General features: G+C 39.9%; 1 protein-coding gene across 1 annotated transcript; it reads right to left on the reverse strand.

Annotated features, from left to right (window-relative positions):
- On the reverse strand, positions 1-12,721 carry LOC130911252 (uncharacterized). Its single transcript, XM_057829099.1, has 7 exons — positions 12,517-12,721; positions 8,227-8,463; positions 7,979-8,153; positions 6,815-7,901; positions 3,225-3,346; positions 631-703; positions 1-560 (listed from the first exon to the last, which is right to left on the reverse strand). Exons 1-7 carry the CDS (start codon positions 12,615-12,617, stop codon positions 346-348), a joined length of 2,010 nt encoding a protein of 669 aa, XP_057685082.1. The 5' UTR covers positions 12,618-12,721; the 3' UTR covers positions 1-345.
- Positions 12,722-18,526: the final 5,805 nt, after the last annotated feature.

An 18,526-nucleotide genomic window follows, 5' to 3' on the forward strand; every position in this document is an offset into this window, starting at 1 on the left:
TTGACAAATTGGCTGCCATTGAATGCGCTAGACATCCAAAATTGAATGTCTAGCAACATCAATGACAGCTAATGGGTTAAAGGACAGTAAAAAGTGCCCATCTAGGACCACTTGCAGTGTAAATCCATGCAAAAAAAACTTCCACTGAGTGATAGCTCAAGTGTCTACAACTAGTGATAAATTCAGATGTCTAATTCTTCTTATGATTGCGCTCCTGGCTCTTCATTTTCTTCCATAAGGCACTCTTGGTTTCATGGTAGCGGAAGCAGTTTCACCTGGAAGCAAAGTGCTATGTATAGCAGTCCATCTTGCTCGGACGATCAATGCCTTCAGTCCAGGCACTTGTCAATGCAAACCACCTTTGCGGTGCAGCTGGCAGTTAAGTCGGTCCAAAGACTGAAAGATTTTCTGCTCCTCAATGGAGATGGATGTGGGCGCCGGGGGGCGGCGCTGGTACTGGTGCGGCTGAGACGACGACCTGTGCGGTTTGACAAGCCGGTCGTCCAGTGGACTGTGAGCGTACGTGTCGGGCAGGCGGCGTTGGCCGGCAGATTTGACAGCTGTGACAGATTATAATCATTGTGTAAGTCACTTTTCAGTTTGGACTTGACTATTTTTCTTCATACGAACCTTTGTTTGGGTTATTGGTGCAAAACCCTTTGGGGGATGTGCCTACTGGATTACCTGGCTTGACACTTGCAATCTGGAATGTGAATATTCATGTCAAACCGCAGAGTTCATTTTCAATTGGCAGCCATATACACAGGGGTGAAAGTGGCTAGAATTTCTTGCCGGAACTCCCCGACGTGAAGGTCGCCGCGGAGCCAGATATTTTATTCATCTATTTATTTATTTTATTTTATTTTATTTATTTTTTTGGGGAGGGGAGTGGGGGGGGGGGGGGGTGTCAAACCTCTTAAACTACTAAAATGCAAAGAAAACTTTTAGCACAGTTATTTCTATAACAAATACAAAAGCGGATTTTCATTCAAAATAGTTTTCCAATGATTTGCAAAATAAAAGTTAACAAAAACAGCAATAACCCCAACCTCCATCTCCTAATTTTTATTTTCCCTCATTTCCTCACATACTAAATGCCAAATCTCAGTTTTAACTACTTAAGAAAATAGGATGTATATTAAAAATATTATTATTTTTTTTTATAACAAAGATATAAGTAACATACAGTTGTGGTCAAAAGTTTACATACACTTGTGAAGAACATAATGTCATGGCTCTCTTGAGTTTCCAGTTATTTCTACAACTGATTTGTCTCCGATAGAGTGATTGGAACAGATACTTCTTTGTCACAAAAAACATTCATGAAGTTTGGTTCTTTTATGACTTTATTATGGGTTAACAGAAAAAGTGATCAAATCTGCTTGATCAAAAATATACATACATGGATCTGAAAAAGCGAATCATTGACTTGAACAAGTCAGGAACCTCACTTGGAGCCATTTCAAAGCAGCTGCAGGTCCCAAGAGCAACAGTGCAAACAATTGTTTGTAAGTATAAAGTGCATGGCACTGTTTTGTCACTGCCACGATCAGGAAGAAAACACAAGCTATCATCTGCTGCTGAGAGAAAATTGGTCAGGAGGGTGAAGATTCAACCGAGAATCACCAAAAAGCAGATCTGCCAAGAATTAGAAGCTGCTGGAACACAGGTGTCAGTGTCCACAGTCAAGCATGTTTTGCATCTCCGTGGACTGAGAGGCTGCCGTGCAAGAAAGAAGCCCTTGCTCCAAAAGCGGCACCTTAAGGATCGACTGAAGTTTGCTGCTGATCACATGGACAAAGATAAGACCTTCTGGAGGAAAGTTCTGTGGTCAGACGAAACAAAAATCGAGCTGTTTGGCCACAATGCCCAGCAATATGTTTGGAGGAGAAAAGGTGAGGCCTTTAACCCCAAGTACACCATCCCTACCGTCAAGCACGGTGGTGGTAGTATTATGCTGTGGGGCTGTTTTGCTAACAATGGAACTGGTGCTTTACAGAGAGTAAATGGGATAATGAAAAAGGAGGATTACCTTCAAATTCTTCAAGATGACCTAAAGTCATCAGCCTGAAGATTGGGTCTTGGGCGCAGTTGGGTGTTCCAACAGGACAATGACCCCAAACACACATCAAAAGTGGTAATGGAATGGCTAAATCAGGCTAGATTTAAGGTTTTAAGGTAATGGCTTTCCCAAAGTCCTGACTTAAACCCCATTGAGAACTTGTGGACAATACTGAAGAAACAAGTCCATGTCAGAAAGCCGTCAAATTTAACTGAACTGCACCAATTCTGTCAAGAGGAGTGGTCAAAGATTCAACCAGAAGCTTGTCAGAAGCTTGTGGATGGCTACCAAAAGCGCCTAATTGAAGTGAAAATGGCCAAGGGACATGTTACCAAATATTAGCGCTGCTGTATGTATATTTTTGACCCAGCAGATTTGATCACTTTTTTCTGTTCACCCATAATAAAGTCATAAAAGAACCAAACTTCATGAATGTTATCTGTGACAAAGAAGTATCTGTCCAATGACTCTATCAGAGAAAAATCAGAGTTGTAGAAATAACTGGAAACTCAAGAGAGCCATGACATTATGTTCTTCACAAGTGTATGTAAACTTTTGACCACAACTGTACAATCAGAAAAATAAGTACAAATGACTTACAATAGAGAATGTAATGGAATGTATTTTCAAGATCGCGTAAACATTGACTTTTTTAAATCATAAGGAAATGAATAAGTAGCCTAACATAAATGAACAAATATAAGTCCAAAGTGCACATTGACAGCTAAGATGTTCTGAAGCTCCCCATCAGAGCAAATAAAACTAAATATGATAAATAAGCCTCCTCAACTCTTTCGTTGCTCTTAAAGATATGATCCATTTTATGTTGCATTGTCCTTTTTTTGTCGCATTTATTGTTGTTAGATTGTTTCTTCTTGGAGATGAAATGCATGTGTGGCAGCTTAGCATTTAAACATTTAAAAAAAAAATTTTTTTAATTACAAAGCGTTTTGACAGTTGCCGTCATATTTTCTGAATCAAAGCACTGTGTACCGGAACAGCATTACGGCCCTGAATCTTATACCGGAACTGCGTTCTGGCCCTGAATCTTATACCGGAACTGTGTTCCTGACCGTTCTGGCCCACTTTCAACCCTGCATATACATAATACAAAAAAATGAAACGATGAAACCACCAAACAAAACTGCAAGTTTGTACTTACCTTCAATACTTCAGGTTTTTTTTTATTGATAGGACAAGAAGGTCGTCGGTTCTGATCTGCACCAGTTTTGTTCCCAGAGCGCCCGCTTACCAAAGACTGAGAGCGGGGAGTGCCGGCTTTGACTGAGAGAAGGCAAAGGGAAAATTTAACATTGAAAACATAAGCGCAAATGGCATTTGTTGACTTTGTGACACGATTTAAAAACAGACTAAATAAGACTTGATTGACACTTTCAAGATTTGGATTAATTGAACAGTAGTTTACAGTACACAGCATTGTAAGTGTTAGTTCCAAATGTTTTGATTACTAATGACACCAGAGGGTCCAAACATTAACTCATTCAGTAGGCATGTGCCGGTTAATGGTTTCAAGGTTCATAGGCGGAGTTTGACTTGGGGCAAGAGAGGCACAACATGTTGATGACCCCGAAACGCAGTGTCAGCAATAAAATTAACTTAAAGAATATTTATAATAATAAGTTGACAATTAGCGTTTTTTTTTTTTTTTTTTTTCCCCCATCATTCTTGAGGGGAATTCTAAATCATGCTGCTTGGGCAATACTTTTCACCAAGATTGTCATCCATGGAATATGGTACGCCCGTCGGTGTCGTGCCAATGTAGTTACCACCGTCATAAATTGTATCCCCTGAGCGGAGCCATATGTAGGTAGATTTGTGTCTGTATTATTCAATCCAAAAAAGTTGCTTCAATCAAAATGTATATTGTCAACCCCCCCAAAAATTGCTCAATAAAAAAAAAAGTGTTTGAATGTAAAAATAAATTTGCAACTCAAAAAACTCCTAAAAAATGCACGTGAAAGCTATTTTTCTTTTTTTGACTGGGACATTTTTGTCTTTATTATTCAATCAAATAATAAGTTGCTTAAAAAAATATATGTTTAAAAACAATAATCCCTTCAATCAAAAAAAAAAAAAAAAGAAAAAGAAAAATTTCAATCATAGAAAACGTTTTTTAATGCGAAAAAATATTTGAGATTGAAAAATTTACATTTGAACACTTATTTTTTCATTGAAAAAGTTTTCTTTGATTGAAGCAATCCTTTTAGTGTTTGGGCCATATTAAGGGTAGGACATTTGTGTCTCAATCATTCAATCCCTCAAAAAGCTATGTCTATTATTTAAAATATTTTTTAATTAAAGAAAAAAATCATTAGAAAAGTAAAATTGCTCTCCCCTAATATTTATTTTAAATTTTTTAAAATGACAATTATATGCAAAGCAAATGACCGTCTAAGGTGCTAGTCACATGATCTGTTCGGAAAATACTTTTGACCCATTATAAAAATATATATTTTTGTTCATTTCATTCATTTTTGTTGCACTTTTATTGCTTTACAATTTTTATATATCTATAGGAAAGTCAATTATATGGAGTGACACTTTTCGGCCATCAGGGGGGACCCCGCCCCCCCACCCACCCCCCTTAAAATCCACTTGGTTTACTGTGGTATGAAAATGTCGTAGTTTCAAAACCACAAAAATTTGCCGTCATAACATAATACAGTATTAGCTATTTTTTTATGTCCCAAAAATGAAGCCAGAAAGGACTTGGAGAGGAAGCGCTCATCCCTCCCCCTTCGGTTGTTGCCGTGTCTGTCAGTGACGAAATTGTCTTCGCTGTAGACTAGAGTTGGCACAATTGCTAAAAGTGGCAAAACTTCATGTGAGCTACCGAAAAGAAACACAGAGCCGCGGCTTAGAGGAGAAAGGATAGCCGACGTGCAAGACATGCTTGCGGAGGTAGCAACGTGCAAGGGGGGGCAACACCTCAAACATGATTTCACATTTACGTGACCACCATCCGTCATTTTACATAAAATTTGACGTAAGTAAACGCTGTCATGAACGTTCCCAACAGCTGCGAGAGTTTAACGTGTTTAGTGTGTCTTGCGATGGTAAAACAAATACCGTATTTTCCGGACTATAAGTCACAGTTTTTTTCATAGTTTGGCTGGGGGTGCGACTTATACTCAGGAGGGACTTATGTGTAAAATTATTAACACATTATGATATCATTTCACATGTTATTTTGGTGTTTTGAAGTGACACTGATGGTTTGGTAAATTTGTTAGCATGTTCTTTATGCTATAGTTATCTGAATAACTTAATAGCTATGGTCACGTTCGCGTTCTGCCTTTGGCAATGTGTGTTTGATTGTATTATTGACTTTTTTATATTGAAATGCATGCTTTTAGTTCGTGGCGCTTTCACACCCATGTGGGGGCGCACTCGCACTTGTTTACGGGAATTAAGAGCACTCACACGTCAGAAGACGACGGACAGCTATGCAGCGTCTCTGAGTGAGTGGGCGCGCGCGAGAGAGAGAGAGACACGGCTGCGAACCTACCTTCATTGTTTATGCTTGTAAAATATCTCTACAGAGGCAACACCTGTGTGTATCATCTTTCCTGTTGTTGTTGTTCTGTGTTTTCCACCCGCGATCAGACACTTAAGAGCCAGTTGTGTGGTTGTTTGAACGATGTGCTAATGCTAGCGAACGCATGCTAACCGTTTGTGTCACTGCTGTAATAGCACCTAACTATCATTTATTTACGTTGATGCGAACCCGTTTGGTGTCAAGGACGAAATTGATTCAGCAAATTATACGGACATCCAGCATCGTCATTTGGGAGTTTAGCTCGCTGTATAGCCAGGACCAAGCCGTAGTGTCCTGGTGAGGACAGTATATTCGCATTTTGTTGTTCATGCATCATGTAAAATCATACTGTTCACTTATTCAGCATTTTGTTCTCTATTGTATTTTTATATTAAATTGCCTTACAAGATGACATATCAGTTCTATGTGTTGGATTTTATCAAGTAAAATTCCCCCAAAAATGTGACTTACAGTACACTACGGTGCAACTTATATATGTTTTTTTCCTCTTCATTGGGCATTTTATGGCTGTTGCGACTTATACTCAGGTGCGACTTATAGTCCGAAAAATACGGTACTATAACGTAAGCTTGTTAAAAAGGCAGATAATGTGGCATGCCACATTATTAGTTAATTAATGGTTAGCATGCCAAGACGGCTAGATTCCTCTCACCTCACCGCTCCAAACTTAACCCACATTCCTGCATCATAATTTGGACTGAGAGACAAATATATAGATATTGAGCAAGTCTTTCAAAATGTTGGGATGGAGCTTTAAAGCCATATAATATGGCGGAAAACACTAAGGTGACTTGAAGTTCTGCTCTGAGACCCCCAATTTGACCAAATTTCAAAACTGTCCGATATGCATGTGTGATACATCATTGGAAAGCTTAAAATCTCAATTTTCTGGGGGAAGAAACACATTCTGTCTCCTCATGGTTGAGGTTTACCCATGTTGACAATTACAGGCCTAATATTTTTAAGTGGGAGAACTTGCAAAATTAGTCGTTGACTAAATACTTGTTTGCCCCACTGTATATGCTAGTAGACAACTCAGAAAAGGTTTCGACTTTTAGAAAATCTTTTCCAAGTGCTTGCTATCAATTGATATGATGATACGCCATACATATGGGCATGTCATATTAATGCACAAATGGGTTAATCCGACTTTTATCAGGTGGCAAGTCTACCTATTGAAGCATCAACACGTTGTCCACCAATCCCGATGAAGGCGTTGCTGACGTCCCGGCACAGCTGATATATCTCGTCGTCTGTGGGGGTGCGGTTTAAAACCTTTTCCAATTGCGAACACCCTCTTGCTCTGCCACCGTCCCCCGGTGTTGGCGGATTGCTGAAAGCGGGCGAGCCTTTCCAGCTGCTCTCAGGTGTGGGTCGCCCTAATGACGGAATAGAGCGTGCGTGTGTGACGCCACTGTCGCCCGTTATAAGCCGTGAAGTGTCCTTGTGTGGAGCGTCGTCGGTAAGTGGAGGGGCAAGCTGATGGCCTACACGAGCCTGGTCCCCGACATAAGAGCTTCTCACGTGGCTCCCCTGTTTCTGCACCTCCCCCCGGACTCTGGCCACCGGGATCGGCGATTGGGAAACAACACCCATGGAAACCAGACCTGCCCCGACTCTGGCCAAGTAATCCCCTCGTAGATCTTGGGATACCGGAGCACTAATATCCGCCAAGGACTGTGAACGTATGTCCCTGCCTTCCCCCGCCTCCTCATCGAACCAGCGTAGCTTCTTAGAAGCGTTCTTGAAGTCGGCAGATTTGGTTCTGGCTTTGGCTAATTCAATGCTGTCGCACACAAGAAACTGAACAGGTTTGACGGCATTGTTAAGAAATTGTGGGGATTCCAACGGCGTTTCACCAGGCAGAGTTTTAAGGATGCCTTTCATGAATTGGACCTTGCAGGGTGCTGGCGATGAGGACTTTGACTCGCCGGATTCTAGATGGTGGGGGATCTTTGGACTCTCCGTGTTGACGTGCTTACACGTGCTGATGTCCGCTGACAACTTGTTGAGGTTGTTCATGGTGGCGCAGGTTTCCTTCTGGGTGGGCAGGTTGTAGTTGAGGTCCGCGGGTAATCTGTGGAGGTGCGGCTTCACTGCGACAAAGGTCGGCATAGGCGCCGACGGCAGAGGACCAACGTCGTTGGGGCATTTTAAGTCTTGGAGGGGCTTTTCCGAGTAGTGCAAGACAGCGGTTTTAGTGGGTTCCTCGTTCTCCAGACTGTCCTGACTGGACAGGCTGTCGGACACATTATCGTCCTGAAACATAAAGCGAAAAGGCGGAATTATTTTACTCTCTGAAAGACATTTGTCTAATCCCGGTGACCAGAACGAACCTGCCCACTGTGATCCGGTGGCTTCTCTTGACTTTTCGTAAGCTCTTGCCACCTCTTGACAACAGGGCTGTTCTCTCGTCGTCCCATAAATGATTGCAACCCAACCGGTGTGTGGCGAGCAGGTGATTCTGACAATGTAACAGGGAGTTTGGAAGGCAGATTGCCGCTCGTTGTACTGAAGACAAAGAAAATAGTTGGCTCCAAGGTAAAACTGTAACATGAGCGTAGGTGTTCCTAGTTGGTGTTACCTGTTAATGGTAGATGCTATCTTTGGGCCTCGGATTTGACTGAGAGCATCTTCCAAATTTGGATTGTCTCTTACTAAGGTTAGCCGCTCGGGGAGGGCAGGCCTCTGAGAAGGGTGAACGTAAGCCCTCTGGAAGTGTTCAGTGACATCTTGGATCTTCTTGTGGCGCTGTTGGAGCACTTCTTCGCGCCGGCGTTGCTCCTGAATAACCCAGAGTCTCTGTTTCTCTCTCAGATCCCTGCAATCGACAAAGGTCAGAAACCGCATTAAGGGGTGATCACTTTTAACTCGTTGGTTCCCAATGACGGCGCTCATCATCCAATCCACTTTGACTGGGAGAGGGGACTGCACACCCCTCCAAATCAAAATTGATTGGACATCTAGCATCGTCAATGGCGTTGAAAGATGAGCATTCAGATAGACAGATAGACAGATACAGTGTATCACAAAGTGTATACACCCCTCGCATTTCTGCAAATATTTAAGTATATCTTTCCATGGGACAACACTGACAAAATGACACTTTGACACAATGAAAAGTAGTCTGTGTGCAGCTTATATAATAGTTTATTTGTTTTCCCCTCAAAATAACTCAAAATATAGTCATTAATATCCAAACCTCTGGCAACAAAAGTGAGTACACCCCTGTGAAAAAATGCACACCCGTGAATATCTAAATGGAGTATTGCTTGTCATTTTCCCTCCAAAATGTCATGTGACTCGTTACAGGAGAGCTGTCAGCATTGCTGCAGAGATTGAAGGTGTGTGGGGTCAGCCTGTTAGTGCTCAGACCATACGCCGCACTATACATCTAATTAGTGTGCATGGCTGTCACCCCAGGAGGAAGCCTCTTCTGAAGACGGTACACAAGAAAGCCTGCAAACAGTTTGCTGAAAACATGTCAACAAAGCACATGGATTACTGTAACCATGTCCTATGGTCTGATGCGACGGACGGGCTTTCTTGTGTACCGTCTTTAGAAGAGGCTATCCCCTGGGGTGACAGCCATGCACACCAATTTGATGTAGAGTGCGGCGTATGGAGGAAGTCGGCTTGATGTCACGATGACGTCACCTCGCTTAGCAACGTGTCGCCATTTTGTGAAGGGGCCTGCACAGCTAAACAGCCGTAGACAAACGTCTGACATTCATATATTTCAGCTGTGTTTTGCGTCTTTTTTTCATAAAAATGTCTTAAACATGACTTTCTCTTATCACGAGTCACTGCCGACAGACGCGAGGAAGCGATACAACTTAAAATTAGCGTTTATTGGCTTGCAAATCTGCCCATACAAAGTCACAGTTGATAGCTGGATAAACAAAGGAATGGCCTGCAGTGGAGTTCGGAAACATCTACAACTACCTCATAAAGTCACCCAGTAAGTTGACCTTTATCAATTACGTGAAATACGTACTTTGTGGAACTAAGAAAACTGGTAGTATATACGGAGTTATTATTTCTGCCGTAACCGGTAATTCGCCTCCTAGCGTTATTTAGCCGTGAACACGTCACGGCAAAATAACCAATTCCCGCCAGGCCAATAATATACCGATTGACCGATCAGAGCAGTTCACAGCAAAAGAAAAATAACGCTTTGCAAGTTGTCGGTTCCGGTAATAATAACCACTGCCTAGTTTATTGAATCCTAGCAGCTAATTGGGGGGCAAAAAAAGATCAATTAAGGTTTACTCACCAGTGATAAAATGTCGGCTGCAAACGTAAATGTGCTTGGATTTAGGTTCCCACAGGCGAGAATAGTCCACGGAACCGTCTTCTTTTACTGTTCCTCAATTAATTGCTTTCAGCAATTTGTTTCTCATTTTCTTCTCACAAGGAAGAATGAAGAACTTCAAATGCGGCTCCGAACTCTTCCTTGTGTGAAAACCCGCAACACAGCAACTTTTAGTCATTCCGACGGAAAAAAGACCGCAAATAAGACAAAAGTTCAACGCGTTTGTCCTACAATGCACGACAGAGCAACTGCTTGTGACTTGTCTTTTGCCCCGTTTTCAATATGGCAACGCTTTGTTGTGGCTGGTGACGTCATTAATGCTAAGAGGCTGACCCCCCATCTCTTCAATCTCTGTAGCAATGCTGACAGCACTCCTATAAAGAGTCACACGACATTTTGGAAGGAAAATGACAAGCAGTACTCAATTTGGACATTTAGGGATGTGCATTTTTTCATAGGGGTGTACTCACTTTGGTTGTAAGGGGTTTAGATATTAATGGCTATATTTTTATTTATTTTGAGGGGAAAATAAATCAAATCTATTATATAAGCTGCACACAGACTACTTTTCATTATGTCAAAGTTGCATTTTGTCAGTGTTATCCAATGAAAAGATATACTTAAATATCTGCAGAAATGCGAGGGGTGTACTCACTTTTGTGATACACTGTAAATACTTTATTGATCACTACAGGGTTTCCCAAGGTTCCAGTACTTTAATCATATTGTGTTAATTTTAGTCGATCCTTCCAGTTTAAAGCAACACTCGGTAACTTTTCAGTTTTGGTCAATTTTAACGGCGCAGGTGGACAAAAGCGGTAGTGTTTTGTCTTAAGGAAGACTGCCTTTACCAAGAGGACCAGCGCACAGTGTCGTAAAATCCTGATCTCCCGAACGCCTGCAGGTGGATTGAACAACATGTCTGTTCCCAGTGGCTGTGTGAAGGATGAATAGTGATGAGGTAATGAATCGAGTTGTGGCTAAATAATATCATATGGGGATGTTGAAAAAAAAAAGACGTTTGATTTTGTACCTTATGCCCCCACCAGCCCTCTGCCCTCAAACGAACTCGTCAGCGAGTCAGTCACTGACGAGTTCGGGTGTTGGGGGTGGAGGGGTCACACCAACGAGTGAAAGCCGGGCCAATATTTACTCTTAACTCTCTTTTTATCCTGGTAGCCTCCCTTTTTATTTTGGTTTAATCTCTTTTGTTGCTCTGCCATCTTTGCAGAAAGGGGGAAGTGACGTATGCCGTAATGCAGTCAGCACATTTGTAGTTTTTTGTGTGGGAGGGTTCCTGCCACCCTCCTCAAAGTTAATTTGTGCCGGTGAAAGCGATACATACCCCCTGAGGCCATAACAGGTGTCATTCAACAAGTTGTCTGTCAATATATCATCAGAAAACGTTATGGAAATATTTTAAAGGTTGAAAGGTTACCTAGTGTTTCTTCAAATTGATTGGATGTCTACCATTGTCAATGGCATGCAATGAAATAATACTGTACACAGTGGGGCAAATAAGTATTTAGTCAACCACCAATTGTGCAAGTTCTCCTACTTGAAAAGATTAGAGGCCTGTAATTGTCAACATGGGTAAACCTCAACCATGAGAGACAGAATGTGGAAAAAAAAACAAACAGAAAATCACATTGTTTGATTTTCAAAGAATTTATTTCCAAATTAGAGTGGAGTGAAAATCTCCTTCCATCAGCAAGGGCATTGAAGATGAGACGTGGCTGGGTCTTTCAGCATGACAATGATCCCAAACACACAGCCAGGGCAACAAAGGAGTGGCTTCGTAAGAAGCATTTCAAGGTCCTGGAGTGGCCTAGCCAGTCTCCAGATCTCAACCCCATAGAACATCTGTGGAGGGAGTTGAAAGTCCGTGTTGCTCAACGACCGCCCCAAAACATCACTGCTCTAAAGGAGATCTGCATGGAGGAATGGGCCAAAATACCAGCAACAGTGTGTGAAAAGCTTGTGAAGACATACAGAAAACGTCTGGCCTCCGTTATTGCCAACTAAGGGTACATAACAAAGTGTTGAGATGAACTTTTGGCATTGACCATACTTATTTCCACCATGATTTGCAAATAAATTCTTTAAAAATAAAACAATGTGATTTTCTGTTTTTTTTTTTTTTTTTTCCACATTGTCTCCCATGGTTGAGGTTTACCCATGTTGACAATTACAGGGCACTCTAATATTTTCAAGTGGGAGAACTTGCACAATTAGTGGTTGAGTAAATACTTATTTGCCCCACTGTATATATTTAAATCTAAAAAAACCCCTCAAAATATAAATAAATAAAAAAATATATATATTAAAACAATTGCAAATACCTGTTTTTTAAATGCCCAAAAATATTCACTTGCCATATAAAAGGTTAAAGGTATTAACTTTTGAATGCCTGTCCGTATTGACAACTGCCTCTGATAAGGCTAATGATTCAATGCCATTGACAGCAATAGACGTCTAATCCCTTTGTATGTTTTATGCACACCGTTTTTTTTTTTTTTTTTTTTTTTTTTTTTAAAAAGATGTTTTAGTCTGCCATACCTGCGTCTGCGATTGGTCTCCTGCACACATTTGCGAACTCGCTCTCTGTTCACCTTTTGCTCCTTAACGAGAGCTTCTCTCTCCTGCTGGAGGCTCGACATTACTCATCTCTGTGTGGGAACAACAAACACACGTATTTCAGCCATTTGGGAGCAGGAATAATCTCGCTGCCCTCGTGAACTCGACCGAACATCCTATCCGCCAGCTGCTCTACACGAGCTTTGTAATAGTTGACATGACGTCGTTTAATTTCTTTTAAAGAAAAAAAACATTCGGCTGAGGAAGTTTTCCCTGCGTACCGCATCCTTGTTGTAGAGCCGTGACGTTTATGATGTCAAAGTGATGTAGAATGTGAACCCGTAATTTTAAATAAAATAATAAAAATATATGTAAAACCCTGAGGTTTTTTTTTTTTTTACTAGTGGCAAGTTTAGCAAGCTAACCAGCACGTTCACGATGAAAAATATTCATAAAACTGCCCCAAAATTTGACACACTCATTGGCAAAACGTTAATAGTGTTTTAGTCAACCTCCTCTTTGACTTATTTAACAAATTTAGTTGAAAAGAAACACACTCACCTGTCGGTTTGTGTACGCTGTAGCCATAATTCAACAGGTCAGGACGCACTTCCTTGGCGACGGTTGCTGTGCAGGTAGTAGGTACCACAAATGTCCAGCAGAAGGCGACAAAGCTAAAAAAATAAATAAATAAATAAAAAAAAAGGGGGAAAATATGTGTGCTTCATTTCCACGGCAAATTTATTTATATAGCACAATTCAACACAAGGCAATTCAAAGTGCTTTACATCACATGAAGATCATAAAAATCACATTTAAATCAATACAACGTAAAAACCAGGACAATCAAAATAGGAAATAAAATTATACATAAAAATCGCATTTAATCATAAATAAAAATAAAAATAAATAAATAAAAATAAAACAAAAACTACTAAATAATAATTGAAATCAGCAATGGAGATAAGCACAAGAGGAATAGAAAGCAAGTAGATTGAGATATATAGACAGTTATCGATATGCAGTGCTAAACAAAAGCGTTTTTAGCCCTGATTTAAAGGAGTTAACAGTTTCAGCATACTTCAGACGTTCAGGTAACTTGTTCCAGAGGTGAGGAGCATAATAACTAAATGCTGCCTCACCCTGCTTGGTTCTTGTTCTTGGAACATGCAGGAGACCGGTTCCAGACGACCTTAGGGGTCTAGATTTCACATAGGAATGAACAAATCAAGCATGTATTTTGGTCCAAGGCCATTAAGTGTTTTGTAGACGAGAAGAAGTATTTTATAGTCTATCCTTTGACTTACTGGAAGCCAGTGTAGCGATTTCAAAACCGGTGTAATGTGGTCCAGCTTCCTTGTATTTGTGAGGACTCTGGCTGCAGCATTCTGTACTAGCTGCAGCTTCCTGACTGATTTTTTTTTTTTAATCAAGACCCGTAAATATACCGTTGTAATAGTCCAATTTGCTGAAAATGAATGCATTCATAAGTTTTTCTATGTCTTGTTGAGTCAGAAGCCCCTTAATTCTGGTTATATTTTTTAGGTGGTAATAAGCAGATTTAGTGACGGACTTTAGATGTCTATCAAATTTTAGGTCTGAGTCAATAATTATGCCAAGGTTTCTGACTTGATTTGTAGCTGTAAGTGACATTGTGCTAAGGTGCCTGCTTATCTTTGACCTTTCCTTTTTTGGCCCAAAAATGATCACTTCTGTCTTCTCCACATGTAACTGGAGAAGATTCCGGCACATACATTCACTGATTTGATGAATGCATTTACTCAATGCAACTTTAACTAACCTTGATTCAAGGGCGTAGGTTTGCAGAGGGACGGTAGGGACATAACATTACCAACTTCTCAGGATGCTCAAATTATCCCCACCAACTTTCAAACAACCTTATTTGCATTATAAAATGACTTCAGTTATATAGGTAATTTAGATTGTCTGCCGATATGTTGTCAGGATAGAATTGATCCTACCATTATTATGTGGATTACAGTACTTTCATTATGTTCAGACTTACACTGACCCGTTTTCACTCGCTGAATAGGCCAGTCCATTTTTTCCCCTCAAACGCACGTTTGATTGGCTGATGACTTGAACCCCCCCCCCCCCACACACACACCCATTCACAGCCCGACAGGAATACAACTTGCCGCCTTCCCCGCCCCCTTCAAAGACGAGGGATATTAGAAGTTCTTTTTCCGCCAGCAGCAGCCACTGTAAGTAATGTAAAAAGACGTCAATGTTGGGGAGGTGGGGAACACTCCACTAATTTTGCTACTGCTACAGTGCTTCAAGTCGATTTTACGCACTGAGATTTCTTGAAATAGGAAAAACAGCTAGCTGAAAAGAAACTTAACGGACTTATTTTAAGCTAAAAGTTGGTATGTTTAATCTTAAAAGAAAAACTTGTTTGTCAGAAATGTTCTCAATTCAAGAATATTGTTCAAAACAATATTTGAAAGAACTTTTTCCTTGATTTAGGTGAAAAATGACCAACTTTTCGATGTATGGGCTCAATAAAAAATGTAGTAATATTTACTTAAAGTGGAAGAATCTGATGCATTAATCTTTTAACTCGCCTTTAACACTCAAAAAAAAAGATGGAGAAAATTATTTGACCAGATTTAACAAAAAATATCAGATTAAGACGTTATAAATTTGAAGTGTGAAAGTTAGTATACAGCGCCCTCCATAATTATTGGCACCCCTGAAAAAGATGTGTTTTTTAGCCTCTTTTTTTTTAATTCAAATAATATGGGACCTTAGTGGAAAAAAAGAGAAAAATTCAACCTTCAATACAAGTGCATTCATTCAGTGGGGGGGAGGGGGGGGGAATCCCACATGAAGAAAAAATTATTTGACATCAAATAATGTGTGTCACAATTATTAGCACCCCTGGTGTTAATACTTTGTACAATCCCCTTTTGCCAACAAAACAAGGTCTGGGGACTGAGATGACCAAAGCACACGATCCCAGTTGAAGCCTGGGACCGTGTGTATTTTTGTGTCAGACCAAGATTGAGCTTTTTGGCAACAAACACTCTAAGTGGGTCTGGCGTGCCACGAAAGATGCGTGTGCTGAAAAGCACCTCATACCCACTGTGAAGTATGGGGGTGGGTCAGTGATGCTGTGGGGCTGTTTCGCTTCCAAAGGCCCTGGGAACCTCGTTAGGGTGCATGGCATTATGAATGCTTTGAAATACCAGGACATTTTAAATCAAAATCTGTTGCCCTCTGCCCGAAAGCTGAAGATGGGTCGTCACTGGGTCTTTCAGCAAGACAATGACCCTAAACATATGGCCAAATCTACACAGAAATGGTTCACCAGACACAAAATCAAGCTCCTCCCATGGCCATCTCAGTCCCCAGACCTTGTTTTGTTGGCAAAAGGGGGTTGTACAAAGTATCAACACCAGGGGTGCTAATAATTGTGATACACATTTTTTGATGTCAAATAATTTTTTCTTTATGTGGGATTTTTTCCCCACTCAATGAATGCACTTGTATTGAAGGTTGGATTTTTCTCTTTTTTTCCATTAAGGTCCCATATTATTTGAATTAAAAAACTATATATATATTAGAAGCTAAAAAACACATCTTTTTCAGGGGTGCCAATAATTATGGCGGGCACTGTAGGTCAATACAGATTTATTTTACGTTAATCGTTTAGCCTATCAATTAATTAGGCTCATATTGGTGAGAAATGTAGCCCTGACCACCATTCACCAAATATGTTTGGTCTTATTAATGTCCCGTCCCCAGCAAAAAGTGTACATGCAGGTTATTTTGTTATATCATCTCTACCAATATTAAGACCAAACCTACGCCCTTGCTTTAATTTTTTTTTTTTTTTTTAAATTATACATATATACAGGTAATATTAATTTTACTCAAAACAGGATTAAGTAATTACCGGTAATAATACTGAGAAGGTCAGTGGTACAAGTCAGAAACCTTGGCGTAATTATTGACTCAGACCTAAAATTTGATAGCCATGTAAAGTCCGTCACTAAATCCGCTTATTACCACCTAAAAAATATAACCAGAATTAAGGGGCTTCTGACTCAACAAGACATGGAAAAACTTATGCATGCATTCATTATCAGCAGATTGGACTATTGCAACGGTATATTTACAGGTCTTGATAAAAAAATCAGTCAGGAAGCTGTAGCTAGTACAGAATGCTGCAGCCAGAGTCCTCACAAATACAAGGAAGCTTGACCACATTACACCGGTTTTGAAATCGCTACACTGGCTTCCAGTGAGTCAAAGGATAGACTATAAAATACTACTGCTTGTCTACAAAACACTTAATGGCCTTGGACCAAAATACATGCTTGATTTGTTAGATTCCTATGAGACATCTAGACCCCTAAGGTCGTCTGGAACCGGTCTTCTGCATGTTCCAAGAACAAGAACCAAGCAAGGTGAGGCAGCATTTAGTTATTATGCTCTTCACCTCTGGAACAAGTTACCTGAACGTCTGAAGTATGCTCAAACTGTTAGCTCTTTTAAATCAGGGCTAAAAACGCTTTTGTTTAGCACTGCATATCCATAACTGGCTATATATTTCAATCTACTTGCTTTCTATTCCTCTTGTGCTTATCTCCATGGCTGATTTCAATTATTATTAGTAGTAGTAGTTTTTGTTTTATTTTTATTTATTTATTTTTATTCTATTTGTGATTAAATTCGATCTTTTGTCTTGGTTTTTACCTTGTATTGATTTAAATTGGATTTTTATGATCTTCATGTGATGTAAAGCACTTTGAATTGCCTTGTGTTGAATTGTGCTATATAAATAAATTTGCCTTGCCTTGCCTTGCCTTACGGGAAGTGGGGTGAAGAGGTGTTGGGGAGGGAAAAAAATGTTTTGGTAGATTTTTTGTGTGTGTGTTGAAAATAAATCAATAAATAAAATATTGAAACAACAGCGTATTTAACTTTGGGTATTTAATACAAGTATATATTTTTGAAAAAATGTTTTTTTTCTTTGACACCTAGCTTGCTACCAACACCTAGCTTGCTACCAGGTCACGTTGGATAAGGAGCTATTGGAATGGAAAAATTAACAAGTTGACAGAGCCGGCGTTAACATTGAGCACAAATGAATTAACGAATTTTTCTTTTCAAAAACAGTGAAATGTTCTATTATTCAATTTGAGGTTGAAAATGAAGATTATGATCATTTATAATAGTGCGAGGAAATGTTAGCTGCAGATTTAGGCTGTGGAGAACTTCTACAACTTATATTGTAGCGATATTATTGTTTGTTGTTGCTGTTGAGCTGCCGCAGTGCAGAGCGCTGTTGGATATATTTGTGTGCAGTTTATTTGAGTGTTGTGAAAAGTGGTTATTTAACTGAGTCTTATTGGAAATTTTAGTTTTCTAACATGTTTTTGTGTCATTGCGCCGTCTAGCTGCGGGATTTTGCATTATAATACACGAGCACTTTTATTTCCAATACAAAAACTCCAACACACACTGTAGGTAAAATAGAACGCTGTCTTTGAAGTAGCCTGGTAGTAGTGCGTAAACTATCCAGCATGCTTCAGTAGAAAAAGTGAGCATTAGAAATTTGGACCGAAATGGCTGTTTTTGGATGGGAAAAACAGAATAAGATGCTCAGCACCCCCATGCTGTGAGTGACTTCCAGCGCCCCTGGAGAAGGTGGGCGTTATTTTAATTGAATGATTACGTAAGTCATATTTTAGCTGTTTTCTGTCACTTACTGTATATTTTATACATGCATGATGTTACAGTGTCTCAAAGCAATTTAAAATATGGAGTAATATGATAGCCTAACTTTTAATAAAAACTTGGTCCTACTATGGCACAGTTTTTTCATGTGGATTACCATGATGATACTTGCGGGTACATGGTGTAAAAAATGATTTACTATATAAGATAAGATTATATGAATATACACTTGCGGTTTTATACTCAACCCATGCCATTTTTTTTAACTATTGATATCTGTAGT

The sequence above is a fragment of the Corythoichthys intestinalis genome, unplaced genomic scaffold (genome assembly GCF_030265065.1).
Source record: "Corythoichthys intestinalis isolate RoL2023-P3 unplaced genomic scaffold, ASM3026506v1 HiC_scaffold_23, whole genome shotgun sequence".
Classification (NCBI taxonomy): Eukaryota; Metazoa; Chordata; class Actinopteri; order Syngnathiformes; family Syngnathidae; genus Corythoichthys; species Corythoichthys intestinalis.